Here is an 18551-nt window from a genome sequence, read left to right as displayed (position 1 = left end):
TTGTGAGAGTGGCTTCTGCATCACGACAACGCTGCCGCCCACACAGCATTGAGTGTGTGGCAATTTCTCACGGAAAACGTGATGACAATGATTCTGACTCCAAGTCATGCCCGGACCTTGCACCCTGCAAGTTTTTCTTGTTTCCAAGAATGAAGAGGGACCTTAAAAGAATGTTTTCAAGATGTAGAGGAGGTCAAGAAGCAAACGACAAAGGCTAGGAAGGGTATCACTTCGCAAGAGTTTCAGAACAACAGAAACAATTGTGGGACAAGTATATTGTGTCTCAGGAAGAGTATTTTGACGGTGATTAAATTTTCGAAATGTTCAGAGAAATATACAATTTAAAAAAAAATTCTCGTTATTTTTGGGTCCCCCTTTTTCAAAAAAATTTTTTTGTCTTGGCAGCTTTATTCTCAGGTGTATACCATGAATCCTTCCAAGCACAGACAATTGCTAGTATACTTAAAATTGATCAGATTGGAATTTGGGATGTCACAGGTTAATCGTCGTGTTCCCCCTCCACTAGCCATTGCCTCTACTTGGGAGGATGCCGCGCTAAAAGTCATGTGACCAGAAAACACTTGCCAAGTGTGTCACTCACGCTCAGAATGTAACTTGCACTTGTAAAATGAATGCAACTCAGACACAGACGCTGTCTGTGGCAGTAGTCTAACTCCATATGCACAACACATGCACAAAACAGAACTAAAGTAGCATAGAGACGGCTGGGCTAACACGATGCCAAAATTAGAAGGAGGTAAAATAAAGGACAATTCGTTTGCTATCGAATGTATGCGTCTGCCGTCAAAGAAGAAATCAAAATGTCAGGCTTTGATTTGCAAGCCTGTTTTGAAATATGCTTTCACTTTGGGTTACTATGGGTTGTAGAGTGTGTATCAATGGGGAAAAAAATTGCAGCTTTATCCATTCAAAACTACATTAACAGCACATTACAGTATGCAGAAAGTGAAGTGGTCTGACTATTTTCTGAATCCACTTTATATAAAAAAAATCATACATATGCATAGCTGTATATTATATATTTCTGCTCATTGTTTAGCTGCATTATTCAGTTTGTGACTTTAGTAAATGCTGTTCTGGATTAAGTACTGGATGTGCAAAGAAAAAAAAAGATCTCCAGGGATAGTAAAATGCAGGAGATCTGGAGTTGCGCCTAACAGGCTTTAAACTGAAGAACAGACAGAGATAGTGAGATATGGAGTGCATGGTAATGACTCCCGCGTCTGTGCCATGGCAGCAATAGACAGAGATAATTAATTAGAAAGAAAATCAGATTTACACAAATGAGTTTTTCTATCATTAATTAATTAATCTGTCTTTAATTGCCTGATATGTGTTGATTTTTGTGTCAGTTGTGAAGTAAAGCGAAATGGAGAAGATACTAATAGCTTCCTGTGCCCACTTCAAACCAGCTTCTAAAAATAGACCCATAAGCAGGAATTGTTAATAATGTCCTATGCCCGGCTCTAACAAGCTATGCACAGATGTAAACATTTTGCAGTGAAGAAGAGTAACAAGAGTAGCCTGTAGACTTTTCTTAAGTGCTTTTGTATATACAGTCATATGCAAACGTTTGAGAACCCCTCTTAATTCTTTGGATTTTTGTTTATCATTGGCTGAGCTTTCAAAGTAGCAACATTCCTTTTAATATATGACATGTCTTATGGAAACAGCAGTATTTCAGAGTGACATTACGTTTATTGGATTAACAGAAAATATGCAATATGCATTGTAACAAAATTAGACAGTTGCATTAATCTGGGCACCCCAACAGAGATATAACATCAATACTTAGTTGAGCCTCATTTTGCAAATATGACAGCCTCTAGATGCCTCCTATGGCCTTTGATGAGTGTCTGGATTCTGGATGGAGATATTTTTGACCATTCTTCCATACAAAATCTCTCCAGTGATGTTAAATTTGATGGCTGCCGAGCATGGACAGCCTGCTTCAAATCATCCCATAGATTTTCGATGATAGTCAGGGGACTGTGACGGCCATTCCAGAACACTGTACTTTTCCCTCTGCATGAACGCCTTTGTAGATTTCAAACTGTGTTTTGGGTCATTGTCTTGTTGGAATATCCAACCCCTGCATAACTTCAAATTTGTGACTGATGCTTGAACATTATCCTGAAGAATTTGTTGATATTGGGTTGAATTCATCCAACCCTCGACTTTAGCAAGGGCCCCAGTCCATGAACTAGTTACACAGCCCCACAGCATGATGGAACCTCGACCAAATTTGATAGTAGGTAGCAGGTGTTTATCTTTGAATGCAGTGTTCTTCTTCCACCATGCAAAGCGCTTTTTCTTATGACCAAATACTCAATTTTTGTCTCATGAGTCCAAAGCACTTTGTTCCAAAATGAATCTGGCTTGTCTAAATGAGCATTGGCATACAACAAGCGACTCTGTTTTTGGAGTGAGTGCAGAAAGGGCTCTCATCGCCCTGCCATACAGATGTTCTTTGTGCAAATTGTGCTGAATTGTAGAACGATCTACAGATAAACCATCTGCAGCAAGATGTTCTTGCGGGTCTTTGGAGGAGATCTGTGGGTTGTCTGTAACCATTCACACAATCCTGCGCATATGCCGCTCCTGTATTTTTCTTGGCCTGCCAGACCTGCTGGGTTTAACAGCAACTGTGCCTGTGGCCTTCCATTTCCTGATTCCATTCCTTACAATTGAAACTGACAGTTTAAACCTCTCAGATGGCTTTTTGTAGCCAATCTTTGTTTTCAGATCTTTTGAGAGTTGCTTTGAGGATCCCATGTTGTCACTCTTCAAAGGAGAGTCAAAGGGAAGCACAACTTGCGATTCACCACCTTAAATACCTTTTCTCATGATTGGACACACCTGTCTATAAAGTTCAAGGCTTAACAAGCTAATCCAACCAATTTGGTGTTGCAAGTAATCAGTATTGAGCAGTTACATGCATTCAAATCAGCAAAATTACAAGGGGACCCACATTTTTGCACAGCCAGTTTTTCACAATTGATTTAATTTCATACAACAAAATACTGCTTCACTAAAAATCTTTGTTCGGAAAACAACCCAGTACTCACATGTTCCTGGGAAATAAAAGACATACCACTGTTATCTTTTTGTTGAAAGTAGAGTCAATTATTATACAGGCTGAGATTACTGGGATTACTGTAAACTCCTGGCTTGAAAATGAACAAGCAACAAAAAATCTTAATTTACAAAAACAGAAAAAGATATAACAAAATGCACAGAAGAGCAAAAATAAAGAGACAAAAGTAGTTGTTGAGAGGGTAATCGAAAGCAAACAAACCCCACCCAGTAAATCTTTAGGTGAAATCCTTCAAAATAGAGTGAAAAAGAGCTGACTAAAGAAGAAAATCCAAAGAAACAAACCAATATTCACAGAGAAGATCCAAAACCCCACCAGAACACATTCAATGAACCGCAAAGGACTCCACATCCCAGACTTCCTTTACTGGGGGTGGAGGGAACACGTAGTAGTGATGCAAGGGGTCGTCCCCTCTCTCGAGGTTCTGTCCTCAAAATATGAGGAACATAAAGACATTTAAGGAAACAGTACATAAACAGTACACAGTAAAAACAGTACAGTAATTCTTTAAACATAATGATAAAATACTTAATAAATGGACAGAACAATAATAACAGAAACAATCACAATAAACGATTTAAACAGAAAAATCAATGAAAAGCAAAGAAAGGAAATAGAAACATAAACCAGGGAAGGAACCCTGGGTAAAATACAGCAGTTTTTAGTAATGGCTGAGAATTTTTAATGTCATGATTACATGTGATACAGATAAAACATTTCAACGGAGACCCTAATTGACCAGCAATAAACAAACATTAATGAAGAAATCTCAAAGCCTCCTGTATTTGAAGTTTTGTTGTCCTCCAAATCAAGATACAGTAATCCCTCGCTACTTTGCGGTTCACTTTTCGCGGATTCACGACTTCGCGGGTTTTTAAATACAAGTGATTGCCCGCCTATCGCGGAAGTTATGTTCTAGACCCATCAGCAACAGGAGAAAATCCGCGATATAGAAGACCATATAAATAAACATTTTTATAGTTTAAGCCTTAAAATACCCATCCCACATGCTTTAAACACATGTAATCTTATAAAACACACTTTGTTAACACATATGATATGTGGATGTCGGGCTAAGGATATGAGTAACATCTCACTATTATAAAACATTTTAACTTCACGCAAGACAAGACACTGAGACAGGAAAATTGGTGATGTACAGGCTTTTAAATTATTGACACGCAGAGCGACAAACAGCACAAAGCCAGCACAAAGTCCACTTCTCCTTAGCGTTCATTCAGCTCCCCCACCCCCTTGACAATGCGAAGTGGCAGGAGCTTACTGCGCCTCCGGGGAGGGGGGTTTGAGTGAACGTGCGTTCAGCCCTCACACACACACCTCCTCATCCTTCCTAACGCGCAGAGCGACAAGCAGGCATTTTGGCAGAAGCAGCACAAAGTCCATTTCTGCTCAGCGTTGAGTTCAGCTGCCCCCCTTCACAAAGCGAGTGCAGACACATTGACGTCTGATCGCTGCGTGCAGTGTGCAGTGTTGGTCTGCGGTGTTTAAGAATGCAGAAAGTGTTTAAGAGCATAGGAAGTGTTTATAAGAGCTGGGAAAGGTTAACAAGAGAGTGAGAAAGGTTTATAAGAGTGTGGGAAGGGTTTATAAAGCCTTAAAATATGTATAAATAATAAAATAAATATAGGTCACTACTTCACGGATTTTCACCTATCGCGGGGGGCTCTGGAACGTAACCCCCGCGATAGGTGAGGGATTACTGTATTAAGATTTTTTTCAGCCATCACTACAAATAACAAGAGACGAGTAACACTGATACAAAGCGATTAATTTTAGGTGAAGTATTCCATTAAACACACAGGGTTGGATTAAGCAGGTTCGGGAACTGTAATGATGGAGGAATAGCATACATCTTATTTCATGAACTACTTTTCCTAGTGTGAGTCATGAAGGCTGCAGGGGAAGCATGATATCTCAGACTTCAATGTCCCCAGATGCAGATTACAGCTCTTCCAGGGGAATTCCAAGGTATTCCCAAGTCAAAAAAGGGAAATGCTGTAGGGTCTCCGTTTAGTAGAAAGTGCCCAGGGAAGATAAGGAAGGAGCTACCCCGGGAGGGGTGGGAATCCTTACAAAACACCCAAACCACCTCAGCTGGCTCTTCTTGATCCGGACTCTACTCTGAGGCTATCCCAAATTTCAAAACTTCTAAACCATTCATGGAGTGTCAGCCAAACCTCATTCTTTTGGTCATTACACTCAGCTCATGGCCATAGGTAACAACAAGTATGTAGATCAGCCAGTAAACCAAGATCCTTCTGAATGTCTGAGCTCCTCGCCTTATCTCTTAGGCTGAGCTCAGACACCCTGTGAAGAAGCTCATTCATGCTGCTTGTATCTAAAATCTAGTGCTTACGGTTACTACCCACAGTCTGTGACCATGGGAGGTGGAGGAAGAGGTTGGGAGCATGTGTTGATACAGCACGTTTCTGGGTAATATTGTTGATCTGCCAGTAAATCAACAGCTACACCTCTTGGCTCACTACAATTGGCTGACCTTCTTACCATTTCATGGAGTGTCAGCCAAACCTAATTTCTGATGCTCATACTTGTGATCTCATTCTTTCAGTCATCACCATCAGCTCATGATCCTAAGAGACAACAGGGATGTAGATCAACCAGAAAACCAAGAGTTTTGTCTTTAGACTCAGCTCCTACTTCACCAACACAGATTGGCACAGCACCCTCAGAACAGCCGCTGCTTCACCAATCTGCTTTTCGATCTCATGTACCTTTCTTCTATTACTTATGAACAAAATTGTGAGATACTTGAACAACTCCTCCTCTAAGGGCCGAACAAGGGCAGAGAGAGCAATCCATCCTTTTCCAAATGAGAACCATCGCCTTGGAATTGGAGGTGATGATCCTAATTGTGGCTGCTTCACACTTGGCTGCAAACTGCCCCAGTCATATCTAATGTCAAAGCCAGATGAAGCCAGCAGAGGACCACATACCGTGAAAACAAATTCACCCAATACTGTATACCATGTACCTGGAGAGAGCAAGGTATTCTTTTCCAAGTGAGATTCATCACCCCGCACTTGCAGGTGCTGATCCTCATATCCCTGCTTCTTCACACTCGGCAGCAAGTAGCTCAAATGCCTCCCAAAGATCAGAGTTCAGCAACTCGGGTCCTCAACAATGAAGATCCTGCATGCCATACCAGCCATAGTCGTAGTGTTGTAATGGACACTCCCTCACAATGCAGGTAATGTGCCTCATTCAGGACTCCATGAGTAACTGTTCGATTAAAACAAAGTCAAACTAGCAATACCCAAGGATTCTCTGAAGAGACACAGTACTGAAGGAGTCCAGTTTTTGTCTCAAGTCACTGGGTAGCGTCCATGTCTTGCAAAACAGGAAACACCAGGACACCAGGACTCTAAAGACTTGGACCTTTGTCCTTTTACAAAGATATTCGGAGTGCCACACACCCCTTTCCAGTGACCTCATGATCCCCTATGCTGTCCCAATCCGTCTACTGATTTCATAGGAAGAGTCACCAGAGACTTGAATATACCTGCCGAGTTAAGTAAACCTCTCGACAAGGTCGACACTCTCTCCGCAGACAGACACACTGCTGATGGATGTGCCCAAGAAGTCACTAAAGGCCTGGACGTTGGTTTTTATCCAGGACACTCATAAGCCCAGACACTCAGACTCCTCGCTCAGTCTCACGAGAGCCCTGATCAGAGCCTCCTTTGACTCAGAGAAGATCACAGCATCGTCAGCAAAGTCAATATCAGTGAATCTTTTTTCACCAGTGGATACCCCCATGCAAGCATTGAACAGAGTAGGAGCAAAAACACACCCCTGATGAACCCCAGAATCAACTGGGAAAAACACAGCACCACTCTGCACAGCACTAACAGTACCATTTTACATGATATCCAGCAACTACTGTGAGATCCCGTGAAATCTCAGGATGTCCCACAGGGCAGCTTGATCAACCAAGTCGAATGTTTTACGAAAATCAACAAATATGCTGCTATTCGCATTTCTGCTCCATAAGAACCCTTAGTGTCAGGATGCAATCGCTGGTAGACCTTGCAGGTCTAAAACCAGACTGCTGTGGTCGCTGATAGGTAAGCAGGTGATCACGGATCCTATTGAGGATCACCCTAGCAAGGATATTACCCCTGTAGTTGCCGCAATCCAGGCAATCAGCCTTCCCTTTCTGGATAGGGATGACGAGTCCTGTCTTCCAATCAGCTGGGATGATTCCCGTCTCCCAAATGGAAGCAAAGACCACCACCAAATATTTGGAGACAAGTCTAACTGCATTTATATAGGGAATAAATAGCATACAGGGCCAGGATTAATCCAAACTCTAACCCAGGGGTCTCCAAACTTTTTTCCCCTGAGAGCTACTTTTACAAAATGAAAATGGCTGAGTGCTACTCCTGTTTTCTAACGATTATTCTCATAGCTTATTTCAACCCAAACAAACTGAATACGCTTGATTTGCCTGAACATTTACAAAATATTGGTGTCCACAACTCAGATTTTGCATTAAAACATCACAAAAAATATTTAGTTCACCTGCAAGTGCATTTTGTATGTCTATATGCATTTTCTAGTGTATCTCACACTATTGAATTAAAACATGAATGCTGTCAAAACAAAACAATGCAATTCCACATACACAGATATGACTTATTCCTTTGTCATTTTGTTCCATGTCACTGTGTCACTTTATTCACATGTCCAGTTGCATGTGTGATGTGTTTTTTAGTGAGTCAGATGACTGGCACTGCATGGAGTCAACAAGAGAGGCAGGTGGACAGTGGAGTGCAGCCACTTAGGTTCACTCTTATGGAGGCATTTCAATGTTCGTCTGTCAGTCTTGTTCTGAACTTTGATTTCATGACATTCACGTCAGACTCACAGAGGTATGGAGACCCAAACAAAGCAGACATTTTCAGAGCTGTTTGGTGAAGATTCTTATAGTTATCTGGCTCTACTAAGCTCCAGAAATGCTGAGAATGCTGTTGAGACTTCAACTGCACATTATTTTGAAGGATTACTAATATATAATACGAGTAACGGCGCACTGCACGATAATGTGCAGCGAATACACTTGACTTGAGCATTCCTAGATTTCATCCTCTTTCTCTGTCTCTGTTTAGCATTCGTTTGCTCAGTGGTTGATGCGCTTGCTGCTTCCTGAGCAGCTCTTCTTTTCTCCACCCTAGCAGCACGCTGCTTCTCTTCTTTCATCGGCATCGTGTTAAAACTGATTAAGTGTTGCAATTACTTAGTATGTTTTCTTTAATCTTTCACTTAAGCTGGCATTTAAGTCTTCAATCTGCCTCAAGAATGATTAGCAAAGGTGGTAGGGAATGAGAACGGCGCCCGTACGTATGCGCCACACGGCCTCCCTGCTGAGCGCTGCCGAGAATTGATTCTACAATCAAATAAAATTAAAATAAAAAGAGTAATAAAATCCTCACCCCGAAAGCGGATAGTAGACGTCACGTAGTATATGTGTACCAAATATCAAGTCAATAGGTGAAACGGTTTGCGAGCTACAGGTGATTTAAAATCCTGTTTGTCTGTATGACTGTTTGCTTTTCACGAGAGAACTACTGAACGGATTTAAATCAGGTTTTTTCTATAATTTGCTTGAACATTCCAGTTGATTTTGTGACTTCTCTCATTTTGCTGTGTATCATAGTTCGCATGTGGTATCGATTCATTTGCGCAAATCTGAAATCCATGCAGCGGGCCGAGAGGAGGGGCCTTCCTCACTCACTCGCCAGCTTCGGGGTGTGGTCCTTAAGTCCGCTTAGCTAGCGAATGGGAGAACAATTGAATTCAACTTTGTTTGATATTTAAAATAAAGTGTTACTTAGGTCTTGATGAGTTTGAGTCCAGATATTCTCTTAAGTGTTTGCCACATTGAAAAGATAGATTGCAATTCAGATTGTGGATCGTGATTTGGTGTTAAAAAGATCGTGATATGATTTTTTGCAAAGATCGCCCACCCCTAATTTGACTAATCAAGTTTTCAAATTTATGTAGGATTCATTAACCTTTTGGCGAGCTACTTGGAAAGGGGTTGTGAGCTACCGGTAACTCGCAAGCGACGTGTTGGAGACCCCTGGGCTAACCCTATCCCTATTAGCCCATATTTGTGGTGCACCTCTCACAAGAAGGTAGCATCAGGAACAAGTAAGGAACCAGCCCTTTAGGGGGCACTATTCAGGCATGGCTGAGTTAAGAGTTGCTTCTCCACCTACCTGTGGAGATTTAGGAGGAAGCAGCGAGACCATGCCACACTTCACTTATTTCTCTGAATAAAACACAATAATTTTTAACCTCGGAAATGTTAAAAATAATCAAAGATCCTGACTTGTTGCAATGACCACACATTTATAAAATATTTAGAACTTGGTGACGAACAGTCCATAGGGGACTTTGGTACTGCTTTCACAATTGTCCTAGCCCATGGCATCATGTAGGTCACCTTGTGGCAAAAGCCTCAGCATTTGCAACTACTGGGGTCTTAAAATCAATAAAACATAAAAAACAATAAACAATAAAGATGGTCACTCTAAGAAGGAACTGGACCCTTCTCATTAAACAAAAGGAGGTTAGTTTTCCAAACAAGTATACAGTTGGTTACATTTCTAATTTAAAGCTGAACGGTGGATGAAGGACTAGAGGAAGTGGACAGCAGCCTTCTGGGTCTTGTCCAGTTCCCTCAGGGTGAAATTAGCAAAACTCTGAGGTGTTTAAGCTTAGCACTAATGAATGACACAGCACACAGCTGAATGCTCTTATTCATAATTATCATTCCCTTGATTCCTTCATTAATATTAGGTTGGATCTCCTTGGCTTCATTACAGGAGAGGAGCAGCACCATGCGCTTACTAACATGCTCCTGTGACACTAATGACAAGGACAGAGATTTAGTTATGGCTTCCTTTTCTGCTGTTTCAGGTATTGGGGTCATCAGTATCGAAAGAGCCTACCCTCTCACCCTTGGCTCCAACATTGGCACCACTACCACTGCCATCTTGGCTGCACTTGCAAGTCCCGGAGACAAACTGGCTGCAGCATTTCAGGTAAGTTTAAAGTTGCACATAACTTTAATGGTCCAGAAATAATGATATTCTCCTAATCTCTAATTCTTCAGTATCTCCACATGTTTTTTGAATGCAGAATGTTGGGCTTAGCACACGCTCCAGTAGAGAATAGACGTAAAAAAAAAAAAAAAATTCAATCAAACTCACCCCTGATGAACTCCAGAATCAACTGGGAAAAACACAGCACCACTCTGCACAGCACTAACAGTACCATTTTACATGATATCCAGCAACTACTAAAATGTGCAGAAAGTAAAGGGTCTGAATACTTTGTGGATCCACTGTAAACATTATAATATGATTGCTCATCACAAGGGAAATGTTACTGTAGATGTCCTCCTAACCTCTGCTTCTTCAAGCCTCCGCATGCAAGTGAATACAGAATGGCTGTTTCTATAATTGGGCCTAGCAAACCTCTGGTTAGAGAGCAGACATAAACAAAAAATAATTCAATCAAACTCGAGTTCTCCCACAACTCTGGGTGCACCTAAATGAAATATTTTAATGCATCATCTGAACTGTCTAACTTTGCTTCTCCATAGTTTTTTAATATTTGATGTATAACTACATGCTGAAGTCCCATATCTACTGTAATGAGGTGCTCCTCTCTGACAGACTCATGCACATAAATCTCAATCTGATTGGAGAAAAATATCTTTGGAGGAGGTGAAATCAAGAGCTAAGTATGTGGAGAAACTTGTCAAAAATTGATTAGTCCTCCTTTCCGTCCTCATCTGTGGTCAGAAGGTCTGGGTAGTAAATGAAAGAATGAGATGATCATATCCGATGTTCTTGTTTAGGTTATCAAGACTGGAGAACCTCAGCTTCTCTGGATTGAGGGGAACCATTTCAGGTGGTTAGGACCTATTTGTTTTATGATAATTTGATATACTTCATTAATCCCCAAGAGGAAATTGTCTTTTTTTAGCATGAATATTGGGGGTCACAGCATAGGGTCAGCCATTGTAGCTCCACCTTGGAGCAATTATCTAGGCAAGGCCTTTGCTCAAGAGTTCAACAGGATCTCTTCTGGCAGTAACAGGATTTGAACCGGCAGCCTTCCAGATACCAGCACAGCTCCTTAGCCGCCACTAGTAGTTAGGATGTTCTCTGGGTGATACCTGTGTGGGTCGTACCATTCTGCTGTTGACAGCCATTGTGCACTGGGGACAACTTTAACTTGGGATGATGGCACGAGTGTGTGTGACTAGTTGTGGACAAGCTATCTTAGGAATAACAGTAATGAGGTTAAAGAGGACACAATCGGCTATTCTAGGGGTTTATTCTTTGTGATAAACAAGCTGTATTTTTCATAGATTTTAACAAATTTTGTGTCCTGTATAGCCTGTGCAGCCCTGGGGCAAATGCACAGAAAACAGCTTGAAATGTACGTAAGAAACTTCCCACACAAATGTCGAGATTTATCAAAGAAAACTTGATGGGGGAACCTGCGTATATTTAGAACAACCCTGACCTATGCATACATAACATTTCGAAGGAACTGGGAAATGACGACGCCTTTGGTCAAGTAGGGACATGCAGCCAAATCAGATAAATGAGCAGTCACACACATAATAATTCATGTTACCGAGCTGTTATTATAATGTGCTCAAAGCTCACATGTGATGAATATGATGCACAGACTGTTATTTTAGTTCTCTTTTAAGAAGACCAATGCTGTATATTTGCACTCAAAAACTTTTTTTTCATCAGTTTAGACCTGTTGTCATGTCTCAGGGAACTGGCTGACTGATCAGGAATATCGCAGCCAAGCTTCACTCCGTCATACACGCTGTACTGGAAGCCTTTAGCTGACCAACATGGTGCTACATCCAGTTTTCAAATGTTGTGGGCGCACATAGACATAACATAGCATGCTGTTACCAACATAAAAAGGCAATTTGCACCAGTGTCCTTTTTCCTAACGTAATTGGAGCACTTTAATGCGCTCATATTGCAATAAGGGCACCTAGAGAGAATGAGGCTGTTTGAGTTAACTGTAAGCGGTGACATTCTATTTACATGCAAGTCATCTGTGATGCTAAGATAAGACTATCAACAGGACTGCTCTGGCACAATAGCGCATAAAAGGCATCTCCAATTACAGATGTCATTTGCCGATCGAAATCTTCCCATTACATGTACACCCTACCAGTGACCAACAATCTGTTTCAACTCCAGAGATCAGACCCTTTTTTTTTTTTTTTTTTATACCAGGTATGGTATGGCTGGAGCTCATGGGACTTACAGCAGCAGTAGCACGTTGCTTTTCAACATATTTGCGCGTGTTGCTGATACCCGCGTTTAGGCCACTGAAAAAAGGCTCTTTGCATGCCTCTAATTTAGAGAAGAGAACTTCTATCCCAGGCTACTGGATGCGTCATGTGGCTGCACTACCAGCCAATGAAGGTCTGCCACACCGTGATTGCATACAGTCATATGAAAAAGTTTGGGAACCCCCCCTCAGCCTGCATAATAATTTGCTTTCAACAAAAAAATGATAACAGTGGTATGTCTTTCATTTCCTAGGAACATCTGAGCCCTGGGGTGTTTTCCGAACAAAGATTTTTAGTGAAGCAGTATTTAGTTGTATGAAATTAAATGAAATGTGAAAAACTGGCTGTGCAAAATGTGGGTCCCCTTGTAATTGTGCTGATTTGAATGCCTGTCACTGCTCAATGCTGATTACTTGTAACACCAAATTGGTTGGATGAGCTCGTTAAGCCTTGAACTTCATAGACAGGTGTGTCCAATCATGAGATATAAAGGTATTTAAGGTGGTCAATTACAAGTTGTGCTTCTCTTTGACTCTCCTCTGAAGAGTGACAGCATGGGATCCTCAAAGCAACTCTCCAAAGATCTGAAAACAAAGATTGTTGAGTCTCCTGGTTTAGGGGAAGGCTACAAAAAGCCATCTGACAGGTTTAAACTGTCAGTTTCAACTGTAAGGAATGGAATCAGGAAATGGAAGGCCACAGGCACAGTTTCTGTTAAACCCAGCAGGTCTAGCAGGCCAAGAAAAATACAGGAGCGGCATATGTGCAGGATTGTGAGAATGGTTATAGACAACCCACAGATCACCTCCAAAGACCTGCAAGAACATCTCGCTGCAGATGGTGTATCTGTATATCGTTCTACAATTCAGCGCAATTTGCACAAAGAACATCTGTATGGCAGGGTGATGAGAAAGAGGCCCTTTCTGCACTCACTCCACAAACAGAGTCGCTTGTTGTATGCAAATGCTCATTAAGACAAGCCAGATTCATTTTGGAACAAAATGCTTTGGACTGATGAGACAAAAATTGAGATATTTGGTCATAACAAAAAGCGCTTTGCATGGCGGAAGAACAACGCCGCATTCCAAGAAAAACACCTGCTACCTACTGTCAAATTTGGTGGATGTTCCATCATGCTGTGGGGCTGTGTGGCTAGTTCAGGGACTGGGGACCTTGTTAAAGCCGAGGGTCGGATGAATTCAACCCAATATCAACTAATTCTTCAGGATAATGTTCAAGCATCAGTCACAAAGTTGAAGTTACACAGGGGTTGGATATTCCAACAAGACAATGACCCAAAACACAGTTCGAAATCTACAAAGACATTCATGCAGAGGGTGAAGTACAATGTTCTTGAATGGCCGTCACAGTCTCCTGACTTGAATATCATCGAAAATCTATGGGATGATTTGAAGCAGGCTGGCCATGCTTGGCAGCCATCAAATTTAACTTCACTGGAGAGATTTTGTATGGAAGAATGGTCAGAAATACCTCCATCCAGAATCCAGACACTCATCAAAGGCTACAGGAAGTGTCTAGAGGCTGTAATATTTGTAAAAGGAGGCTCAACTAAGTACTGATGTAATATCTGTTGGGATGCCCACATTTATGCACCTGTCTAATTTTGTTATGAAGGATATTGCATATTTTCTGTTAATCCAATAAACTTAATGTCACTGCTGAAATACTACTGTTTCAATAAGGCATGTCATATATTAAAAGGAAGTTCAGCCAATGATAAACAAAAATCCAAAGAAATAAGAGGGGTTCCCAAACTTTTTCATATGACTGTATAATATGAGGCTGATTAGTATGCTCCATATATGATTGTTTCAGGGTGGAACCAGACAGATTTGAGGCACGTTTACAAACGTACATTTACAAGATGATTGTGGTTTATAAAGAGTACATTGTATAGAAATGTGCGTTTGCCTGCTGATTTTTATTGTTATTATTATTTGTTTGTGGTTTTTTGGTATACAAATATGCATTTCACTGTTTTTTTGGTGTATTCCTATTTTCACACTTGATGTTTTTTAAACAAGCCCCCTGAGCTGTAGCCTAGCTTAGCTCGTGCAGATGTCCAGCCATACCAATACTCAATTATTCTCCCAACCAAAAGGGGTGCTGCAGCACCCTCACTCCTGTTCTTCCTGTGTCCTTGCTTAGGATCATAAAGAGATTTTCTCAGACAGTGCTGGTAAACGTTATAAAGGTTAGGGTGGGTTTGTCTGTGCAGGTCAGGTGGTTGCTGCCACTTTCCTCATCAGGATTCAATGAGCAAAAGTGAAGTGAAGCGGTAAATACCATCCAGCACAAATGAACCAAAGTAACTGCTAGATGTCATATCAATCATATATTAGCTTGTGGGGAAAAAACCAGGATGTTAGAAATAATTAGTAATTATTGAAAGTGTTGACAGAAAACAGAGTGGATGAAGCTTAATTAGAAAATAGAAACTACAGTAACTATGAATTCAAATGGCTTTAAATGGTAGTCAGATTAGTAGTTCTGCGTTTCTCTGAAATGCAATGAGACCTTAATGCACTGGAGATGTGAGCTAATCAAATGAAAGCCCATCACTGTGATTTATCCTATTTAGAGCATATAATTATGGGAATTTATATTATAGTGTAGTAATAGACGGTGTGGAGTTAAACAGAAGGACAATCTCAATTTATTTATTTTTATTTTAGTTAATAAAGGTCACAGGGGACTTGATCTCTATTAGCAAAAAGCAACACGAAGGAAAACGTCAAAATATTTTCTATCTTTTATTATCTACTAGCTGTGCTATGGGTTAAAATTTATGTGATGCATGTAGACATCAGCTTTAACATTTGCAGTGCACCATCTATTGGAATGTATTTTGTAAAGTATGAAGTAATAAAATGCATTAAGTTTGGCACAATGTAGAGTCACGAGTGTATGCATTTGTCATTTGAACAAATGGTACAACAGAAACATTTGTAACAATGCATTTTGTTACTACAAATGTTTGTGATGTACCATCTGTTAGAATGACAAATGCATACACACATGACTCTACATTGTGCCAAAGTTAATGTGGCTGTAGTGTCCGGATCAAGTCCAAAATGTGGCAGGCAGTAACAAGGAGGCACCAAAAGCCTGTGCACGAGCACAAAGTTTTAAGTTGCTTTGAGATCTATAAGGTTCCCTGGCGTGGCATGTGGTGAACGTACGGTGCTATAAATGTATGTATTTTTTTTGTGCACTCACTGTTTTTGCCTTTTGAGTGCAAGAAAAATTCCAGTATGGAATCTAAGCAAGATTTTATACATGAGGTCTGTGAGCATGAAGTGGATAAGCAGGTTAAGCACTGACGGATGGGTTGGTATGTTTAACGTTAAGAGCCATCTTTATGTAGAAGTTACATTCCTGCTTTGTTTTTTTTTCCAGATTGCTCTTTGCCATTTCTTCTTCAACATTTCTGGCATCCTGCTCTGGTACCCTGCTCCATTCATGAGATTCCCCATCCGTATGGCAAAAACACTCGGAGAACGAACATCCAAGTACCGCTGGTTTGCTGTTCTCTACCTGATCATCTGCTTCCTCCTTCTTCCGTCGCTGGTCTTTGGCCTTTCCATGGCAGGTTGGCAGGTCATGATAGGAGTTGGAGCGCCATTTGTTGGAATTCTCTTCTTTATTGCAATCATCAACTGCTTGCAAAACAGGAGCCCAGATCACTTGCCAAAGAAGCTGCAGACCTGGGACTTCCTTCCCAGGTGGATGCGCTCCCTGAAGCCGATGGACTCCTTCATCACTAACGCCACTCTGTGCTGCACAGACCACTGCAAGAGTGCGAAGGACGCTGCTGTTCATGACCCTTTCGCAGAAATGTCCCCACAACTGAAAGCCAAGATGGCATATGACAACCCCGCCATTGCATATATCGAGGAGAGCCCGGCAGGCACTCCAATTCTTATGCTGCGAGGACTACAGAGGCAAAGCAGCACGGCGCTCTAGATAGACATTATATCACACCACCAAACAGTGCTAGGGGAGCGGACCACTGCTCCTTCACTCAAAGATACAGACAGACTTACAAAGCGACTAAGATGGCGTGTGTCTACTGCTGAGCTTGATATTTTGACCTACCTGATTATTTCAACATGCCCCAGAAGACAATAGCTATGTCTCTGTCACTGTATTGTAAGCTTTTAGTGTTATAAGTATAGTGAATTGTTACATTTTATTGCTTGTATAGAAATGAATTATAACTACTTAGAGACTCAAGTGTATGTATGCAATATCTGGAATGATTATGATGTTCCACACAAAGATATCCTTAGGCAGTATATGTGTGCCTTCAGACGCAACAACCAGACCCCCTGCTAGGAAATGACCCCCAAAAGGAAAACAAATCAAAGCGGGGAAATCTCAACCAATTGAAGAAACTAGAAATTCAGCACAAAGTATAAAAGAATTTACAACTTAGTGAACATCAAGAATGCCATGGAAGAAGAGTACGACAAGTCTATAGTGCATCACAACAAAAAGAGATGTGGAGATGGAAACGTCCTATTCTAAAACATAGGCAAGCTAAATGATTGTAAGTAGAAAGCGAAGTCCTTCACAGCAGGTGCCCAAAGTACAAGTATCACCAATTCTCTGTCTAGAAATGTCCACCAACGCATTACGGAGGTCATATTCCCCTTTTTCTCAGGGAGACAGGACTTTCTGAACAAAAATTTGTGGAACTTGTAAAGGTCAGGGCCTCATTTATAAGAGTCGGCATCCTGGGAGGGAGGTTAGGATAATCTGCTTGGAAGTTGGTAATGCTAGTCGTTAATCAAGACTATAGGTGGAAGAAAGAGCTCCTGAAGAGTCACATTGCCCTTTTTGGGAAGGGAAGGTCAAGGAGGCTGAAGGGATATCTGAGGTTGACTCTCGGACTACTGGTCAAGAGGTTTTACAGAGCTAAGAGCCTGGAAAAAGTGTTCCTTACTGCGGCTCAGTTGAGCTTGTTGATGAGGGAGGAGAACTTGAAATGGAAAAAAAGGTTTTGATCATTTTACGGTTGCACACCGGAAAGGTAAGGTTAACGTATAGAACCTCTATGATTTGTGGATGTTTGTAGACCGGTAGACTCAAAGCCCCCAAGATACATGGAATTAAGTTATGAGGACTGTTCGCCCCATCAGTCAAAAACCAGATGTACCATTACAGTACTAGCGAGGTTGTGAGTTGTGCCGGTGCTGCATATTGTGAGTAATAGCTGACTAGAAACACTACCGGTAGATGTAAAAAATTCTAGATACTCCAAACAACAAATTTGAGAAGTACCGGTGAGTACCAGCCCACCTCCATTTCAAGCACTGCTGCAGGGTGGAGTAAGGAAGAATAGGAGAAAGGTGTCTGAGAACGGAGTGGAAGGTGAGCAGGAGTGCTGACAAGTGTATTCATTTGGAAAGTGGACCAGCCCCCTCACTGGGGCCAAGCAGGGTCCTTATTGTGTTCTGTGCGTCCCTTTGAGGCTGTACATTTATTATATTATTTGATTTTAATTCTATTGTATTGTGTTCTCACTCCTTATGTATCACCTTTTTATTTAACAATAAAAGCCATCCTCCTTCACAACCTAAGGTGTCAGTGGTGTCTTCTTAGGTTTGTCGATTACCCTCAAGTAACCCTCCAAAGATTTAAAAAATGTATTTCAAACAAGCTGTATAAGACAGAAACACATTACGCACATCACTGGAGTACCAATGAATGCCACAGAGCACTTTTTCTCATTTGTAGTAAAATGGCGACAACACCACAAGAAACCATAAGAGAAATCATTTTGCATGCTGCAATTTGCAAAGTGAGAGTCCATTGGATTGGAAGAGGTGGACAACAAGATCTTGCTCATTGTCTATGGCCTCCCAGGTCTCCAGACCGTAATCCCTGTGATTTTTCTCTATGGGGGAATATTAAAGAAAGAGTGTTTGTTCCACCTATGCCCGCTAATCTTCAAGATTTGTGACATTGAATTGAGGAAGCTGTGAATTCAGTAGGTAGGGACCAGTTGACTCGTGTGAA

At 41.2% G+C, this 18551-nt stretch overlaps 1 protein-coding gene across 1 annotated transcript in view; it reads left to right on the top strand.

Moving 5' to 3' along the window:
* Positions 1 to 17302, top strand: part of slc34a1b (solute carrier family 34 member 1b) — a 42530-nt gene extending 25228 nt beyond the window's left edge. The window contains exons 11-12 of the mRNA XM_028812541.2: positions 10085 to 10209; positions 15927 to 17302. Of these exons, the coding sequence (XP_028668374.2) occupies positions 10085 to 10209; positions 15927 to 16493 (692 nt within the window). The 3' untranslated portion in view covers positions 16494 to 17302. The remainder of the gene's footprint in view (positions 1 to 10084; positions 10210 to 15926) is intronic.
* Positions 17303 to 18551: the final 1249 nt, after the last annotated feature.

The sequence above is a fragment of the Erpetoichthys calabaricus genome, chromosome 11, assembly GCF_900747795.2.
Source record: "Erpetoichthys calabaricus chromosome 11, fErpCal1.3, whole genome shotgun sequence".
In the NCBI taxonomy this organism is placed as follows: Eukaryota; Metazoa; Chordata; class Cladistia; order Polypteriformes; family Polypteridae; genus Erpetoichthys; species Erpetoichthys calabaricus.
The sequence above is the reverse complement of the archived record's forward strand: the minus strand, read 5'-3'. Positions and strand labels throughout refer to the sequence as shown.